This window comes from Chiloscyllium plagiosum, chromosome 3 (genome assembly GCF_004010195.1).
Source record: "Chiloscyllium plagiosum isolate BGI_BamShark_2017 chromosome 3, ASM401019v2, whole genome shotgun sequence".
NCBI lineage: Eukaryota > Metazoa > Chordata > Chondrichthyes > Orectolobiformes > Hemiscylliidae > Chiloscyllium > Chiloscyllium plagiosum.
The window spans coordinates 18,307,987-18,315,366 of NC_057712.1; the positions used below are offsets into that span (position 1 = coordinate 18,307,987).

Below are 7,380 nucleotides of genomic sequence, written 5' to 3' on the forward strand. Positions count from 1 at the left end.
GGCCAATGGGCTGAGAAGTGGCAGATGGAGTTTAATTCAGCTAAATGCGAGGTGCTGCATTTTGGGAAAGCAAATCTTAGCAGGACTTATACACTTAATGGTAAGGTCCTAGGGAGTGTTGCTGAACAAAGAGACCTTGGAGTGCAGGTTCATAGCTCCTTGAAAGTGGAGTCGCAGGTAGATAGGATAGTGAAGAAGGCGTTTGATATGCTTTCCTTTATTGGTCAGAGTATTGAGTACAGGTCATTGGTTAGGCCACTGTTGGAATATGGCTTTCAATTCTGGTCTCCTTCCTATCGGAAAGATGTTGTGAAACTTGAAAGGGTTCAGAAAAGATTTACAAGGATGTTGCCAGGGTTGGAGGATTTGAGCTATAGGGAGAGGTTGAACAGGCTGGGGCTGTTTTCCCTGGAGCGTTGGAAGCTGAGGGGTGACCTGATAGAGGTTTACAAAATTATGAGGGGCATGGATAGGATAAATAGGCAAAGTCTTTTCCCTGGGGTCATGGATTCCAGAACTAGAGGGCATAGGTTTAGGGGAAAGATGTAAAAGAGACCTAAGGGGCAACTTTTTCATGCAGAGGGTGGTACGTGTATTGAGTGAGCTGCCAGAGGAAGTGGTGGAGGCTGGTACAATTGCAACATTTAAGAGGCATTTGGATGGTTATATGAATAGGAAGGGTTTGGAGGGATATGGGCTGGGTGCTGGCAGGTGGGACTAGACTGGGTTGGGATATCTGGTCGGCATGGTTGGACCGAAGGGTCTGTTTCCATGCTGTACATCTCTGTGACTCTAGTGCCATAATATGTTCCGTTTACCTGAAATGGCAGTCAAAGCATGAACATTTTGCAATGCTGTCCTTACCTGAAACACATTTGCCACTGTTCCTTTGTTCCAAAGTTCCAAAATTTCCTGTTAACAGCTGATCCGAGGACCATGAAGCGAAGATGGTGTACAAAATGTAATTTATATTCTGTTGCCTTAAAAGCCTGTTAACTCTATTCTCTGGTGATTTTTAAAACTGGGACATTTCAGAGATGTGAATCAAAATAGAACTTACTCAGACTCTGCAAGACAAATCAGATGTAAATTTCCTGATATTTCTCACTGCATATACCTCATGACACAGGTCTAATGCAGCCAATAACAATGGCATGCATTTATATAGAACTTCTAGCATAGTAACCTGTCTCAAAATGCTTCACGCGAGTATTATTAAACAATATTTACGACAATGCCATGTAATGACATTAGGGCAAGTCGTGAAAAAGCCTGGTCAAAATGCTTGGAATGGTAGTGTGAAGTAGCAAACAGCATTTTTTTTTCTCATAGTAAGATCCCCCCAGCAACAATTCTAATTAATCTAGTTAAGTATGAAAGCTTGTTGTTACCTACTGGAGATGGTAGCAATTTGAACATTTTTTCAAAGAATGTTACCACTGCACGGCTCACCTAGCCGACACATGTACCTAGCTGGCATCAGTTGTAAATAGCTCTTGGTCTCAGGTATATGCACAACCTCTTAAGAGCCCTGTTAGAGAAAGCATGAAAGTATTATCTAAGTTAATTAAACATGTAGCTTGCATTTATTTCTTTCCCTTCTTTTCTAAGTGTGTACTGATGCTGAGGTGCTTTCACCTTCCAGTATCTTTCACAAATGCTCATCGTTCAGTTGAGAGTCTTGATGGTGAACATTTATTAATAGGTTATGCAAAGTTACAACAAATCCATGCTTATTTATTAACACCTAGAGATGTACAGCACAGAAACAGACCCTTCAGTCCAACTCGTTCATGCCAGCCACATATCCTAAATTAATGTAATCCCATTTGCCAGCATTTGGCCCATATCGCTCTCAACCCTTCCTGTTCATATACCCATTCAAATACCTTTTAAATTTTGTCATTGTACCAACTTCCACCATTTCCTCTGGCAACTCATTCCATACACGCACCATCCACCGTGTGAAAAAGTTGCCCCTTAGGTCCCTTTTAAATTTTTGCCCTCACCCTATATCTGTGCCCTCTAGTTTTGAACTCCCCCACCCCAGGGAAAACACCTTGGCTGTTCACCGTCCAAAGTTCCAAAACAATGCAACAATAAAAATAGTAATTACTGCTTTTGGAATTCGGGGAAATCCGCTCCAACACTGAAAATACCTCCAAGAAGGAGCAACTCTTACAGCCACAATTCTTTTTCCCTTCATCCACCTTGGATCACCCAGAATCTTCACTCACTAAATAGTGTTCAGTACACCGAGGAACCTCGAAGATCTGGCATTTGATTATCCAGATTTTGGATTATCTGGCAAGATCACAATGTCCCGATGCTTGGCTAAACTATGTTATCCGGCATTTGATTATCCGGAATTCGGTTAACCGAATGAAATATTCCCCGCCCATGTTCTTCGGATAGTTGAGGTTCCTCCATACGTGCTGTTGATGAGTTGCCCTCCCTGATTACTATGTAAATTGCGGTTGCCAAAATTAACTTTTTTTAGTTGTCACCCAGTAATTCAGCACAAATGAGATATTATGATCCATTCTGGGTTATGTAGTGCATTTACTTAGGGCAGGACCCAAGTGTATTTTAATTCACTATTCTGAGAATAAAGCGAATAATATTAATTGTTGGTGCAAATGACAATTCCTTCACAAAGTGAGAAACAAAGCAACTGAATCAAAATTTTTCAACAATTGGAGCAAATTTTTCTGTTAATATATCTCCCACTAACCATCTCTTACACTTGCACCAGATTTATAACTTAGGCTTTTATTTGTTCGCCAGGATGAAGGAGTAGAGAAATCAAACTAATAACTATTTTCCATGAAGTGTCAGCACATGGTGCATTTTCTAGTATACCCCAATGATTTACCATCTCAGCCTTGTTATTTTTGACTTTCCAGTTTTTCATTAAAAGGTACTGTTGCAATTTTTCTGAATAGATTGGATTAATTAGGCAGGTTATTTTTGGTGTATGCTTAATTCAGTGGAAGATAGATTCCTATCACTCAGTGGTTCACTGTGGACCATACTGGATCTGAATTTTGAGTATGTAATTTTCAGGTACTAAGTAGAAAATCTTAAAACCAAACAAATCTAACACTTGGACCAGTGTTTTAAAATTGAGTGTACACTCACACTTTAACAATTGGACATTTGATTTTATGAGTAAGGAATCCTATTAATGTTCCACACTTGTGAATAATGTTCAAGAATGTTGCCCACAATTCAGTATTTAGACGCTTGATTTGTTTGTTGGAGTTGAATTGTAAGACTCGTGGCTTATTTGTCTCATTCAAGTCTGAAGAAAATGTAACAGTAAATCTGTAACCATAGGTTGTGAAGTAAACACCAAAGGAACAGTTTCCTAATATATATTCAAGGTTTGTGTAAAGAATTGTAGATCACTTGGTGAGGTTGTGGATATGTTAGCCGAGCTGCGGTGCTGAATTGGAGATGTTTTGTCTTCTTTCTGTGACGTCTTCAGTGTTTTTGAGCCCGCTGTGAAGCGCTGCTGTACTGTCTTTTGGAATTTATTTCAGTTTCTGCTGCTTTCGGTTGCTGGCTCCAGTAATTCGTTGCAGTGGGTCTAGATCTGTGTGTTTATTGATGGGATCCGTGGATGAGTACCATGCTTCTAGAAATTCTCTGGCTGTCCTCTGTTTAGCTTGTCCTATCATTGTTGTGTTGTCCCAGTCAAATTTGTGGTGCTTATACCAGCCACTACAACCAGCAGAAACGGAACTAAATAGATTCCAGAAGATACAGTACAGCAGCGCTTCACAGGAGGCTCCAAAGCACTGAAAAAGTCACCTAGACGGGCGACGAAATGTCTGCAAATCAACTTCCCAGCTTGGCGAACATTCCTACAACCATGACAACTGATGTACATGCAGTAGAAGTCCATTATAATATACCTTTTTGGGGTCCAGTAAGTAAAACTGTTGTAGCTAGATTGTTAAAATAGGAGAAATTGTTAGCTTATCACATTTATAACGAACACGTCAGACTTCTTTTCCCTGTATGAGTACTTGCGAGCAATGTGGGAAGATTGCTGCAATTTTTGTAATGATTTAAGCTTTTGTGAATATAAAAACTTTGGGGAACTGTTATGAAAGCGTTGTACTTTAATAAAGTTTAATTAAAAATCCAATTTGTCTGTTTTACCAAGGAGCCTCAAATATTGGGAAGGGTGGCAGGGGAATAAAACTATAAAATATAGGAGCAGAATTAGGCTATTCACCCCATCACATCTTCTCTGTCATTTAGTTATGGTTGTTAGGTTTCTCAACTCATGCAACTTTTGAACTGCATATTTCAAGAAGCTGTCTATCTGTCTTAATTACACTCCATGACTAGACCTTCCCAGCCGCCTCTGGCAGTGAGTTCCACAGATCCACCACACTCTGCCTGAAGAAACTCCTCCTCATCTCCCTTCTAAAAGGATGTGCTTTCACTCTGATGCTTTTAGGGTCCAAAACGTAAAACTGCTGTTGCTAGACTGTGTTAAAATAGGAGAAAAAATAATTTTCTCTTTTAACTAGAGAAATTAAGCTTAAAATAAAGATTTACCTCTTGGAGCTATGCACCCCCTGCATTCCCCATAAGCAAAAGAGAGATACATTGAATTACACTATGACAGATTGCCACTCTATTTTCTATTTGATTTTAAGTTATTAACTGTAATGGTAACACATAGTGGGATGTTACTGCACACTGTTCAGAGGTAGCTGTGGAATATATATATATATAAGTCGGCATCAATGTTGGGCCAAAAAATCTGGAATTTTCCATATATCTTGTAAAAGCCGACCTTAGTTCTTTACAGATACCTTGACTCTCAAATGTTGATCTGTTATTATCCTGAACATAAATGTTATAATAAGAAATTTTTTAATGCTATTATGTGTTTTGATGTACAATTCACACCAATTTGGCAAAACGAATCAAAAGAAAATGGAATTTCGGATTTCAAGGCAAGTGCTGCTCGATGCACAAGGTTCATGAGGGGGTATGCCTTAGTACTTTGGCAGGGAATTAAGATAGCACAAAAACTGCCTGCTGATCTAGAAGATTATATTAGTTTCATCAGTTTATATTCAGAAATCAGCAGAAGGAAGGCTACAAGTTATCATGCAATGGAAACATGGACGAAACACTGATTACTGTTGAAATGCTGGAGAATCAAACTGTGAAACGATATGGTATTTTGGCATAAATTTCAGCCCCTCAAAAGCAGTATCCATGTAAGAGGTGACCCCATAAATTTAGCCTTAAAAACATCTAAAACGTTTGACTTTTACACGAGTCTATACAGTATTTAATAAATCTGGAATGAAAAACTGGTGTAATTAATGGTGACAGTGTTAACTGCAGGATTGTTGTAAAATTTCCATCTGGCACATTAATTTCTCCTAGGGAAGCAAATCTGCCATCTTTACCCAGTTTGCTCTGTATGTGACTCCAGACCAGCACAAATGTGTCCACTCTTAACTGACGTTGCAAATCAGTTAAGTTGTTGAGAAGATTATCACCACCAACTTCCTCAAGGCAATATATATGCCTAGCCAGTAACATCCCATACTATGAAAGAATAATAAACACTTGTAATGCAAGTGCGGTTTTTGGATGCTTGATTGTAACATTTAATTTGTGTTATCTTTGGAAATGCATTAGCTTGTAAAATGTGATTTTTAAAATATTTATTACAGAACCCGGAGATGTTTAGCAGCTTAGAATCTGCCTCAGTACGAATAGTGAAGTCTTTTCCTCAGTCTACAAACCGTTTTCAACTGCCACCAGCACCACCGTCACAGGTGACTATCCCAACGGTGGCAGTGCCAACAAAACCTGACCATCATCGCATGGACACGATACAGGAAGATCCTAGTGCTGACTCTCTAATTGGTGAGAGTGCGTTAGATGAGGATCCTTTTCCAAATAGTAGCCAAGCAGCAAAATCCTTTGAAGATTTAACAGGTCATACCGTCAACAGGAGTGACAAGGCATCTGCATTTAAATTGCAGCGGCAAACCCGCATTGACAGTAAGGAGACGGAGTGCTGAGATCCTGAGTCAGAGTAGTCTTTTTATAAAACTGAATTATTTATCATGTGGCTTCTCTGATTTTTGTTACAAGTTGGATCCATCTATATGTAAATTTGATATGGTATTTTGTCTATTGTTGCAGTATTTTTTAAAACCGTTTGTTCCTGACTTAAGACACTCAGCTAGTCCTGAAGAATGCAACTCTGATTCTAAAGTTTTTTTTAAATAAATAATTTGGCCCAATCATGACTAATCTCAAATTAACGAAGTTGAATTAATTATAACATTCAGTGTATACCTGGACATAGACATCAAGTGTTGCATGCAATGCAAGTATTTTTCTTTTTAAACAAAAAAAATCAAGGAATTGGCATTGTTGTTTGAAAGGACTGATACACAAATTGTTAGCTTATCATATTTATAACTAACACGTCAGACTTCTTTTCCCTGTATCAGTACTTGCAAGCAATGTGGGAAGATTGCTGCAATTTTTGTAATGATTTAAGCTTTTGTGTATATAAAAACTTTGGGGAACTGTTATGAAAATGTACTTTAATAAAGTTTGGATTTTTAATTAATTTGTCTGTTTTACCAAGGTACCTCAAGTATTGGGAAGGGTGGCGGGGGAATAAACCTAAAATATAGGAGCAGAATTAGGCTATTCACCCCATCAAATCTTCTCTGTCATTTAGTCATGGTTGATAGGTTTCTCAGCTCCATGCAATTTTTGAACTGCATATTTCAAGAAGCTGTCTATCTGTCTTAAGTACACCGCATGACTAGACCTTCCCAGCCGCCTCTGGCAGAGTTCCACAGATCCACCACACTCTGCCTGAAGAAACTCCTCCTCATCTTCCTTCTAAAAGGCTGTGCTTTCACTCTGAGGCTGTGTGCTTGGGACCTAGTCTTTCCTACTAATAGAAACAAATTCTCCATGTCCACTACATCCAGCCCTCAAAATTCCACTCCCTCCAATCACAAACCCAGAGTCCTCGATCATCCCTCATATGACAAGCCCTTCATTCGCAGGACCATTCTTGTGAATCTTATCTGGACCCGCCATTAAGGCCAACACATCCTTCTTTGGATATGGTGCCTAAAATTGTTCTCCGTATTCCAAATTCAGTCTGACCAGAGCCTTTATATAGCCTCAGCAGTACATCTCTGGTCTTGTATTCTAACCCTCATGAAACGAATGCCAATGTTACATTTTCCTAAGTATAGTTAGCTTGCTGAGCTTGAAGGTTTGTTTTCAGACATTTCATCACCATACCAGGCAACATGATCAGTGAGAGTCTCTGGTGAAGTGCTGGCGGTGTGTCCGGCCTCC

At 39.2% G+C, this 7,380-nt stretch overlaps 1 protein-coding gene across 3 annotated transcripts in view; it reads left to right on the plus strand.

The window, feature by feature from the left end:
* adam17b (ADAM metallopeptidase domain 17b) overlaps nt 1-6,624 on the plus strand; it is a 74,127-nt gene extending 67,503 nt beyond the window's left edge. For 2 of the 3 annotated variants that reach the window (XM_043678071.1, XM_043678080.1), the window contains exon 19: nt 5,715-6,624. In XM_043678071.1, coding sequence (XP_043534006.1) covers nt 5,715-6,068 — 354 coding nt within the window. In that variant the 3' untranslated portion in view covers nt 6,069-6,624. The remainder of the gene's footprint in view (nt 1-5,714) is intronic. The other variant, XR_006309583.1, reaches the window with a different exon arrangement.
* Nucleotides 6,625-7,380: the final 756 nt, after the last annotated feature.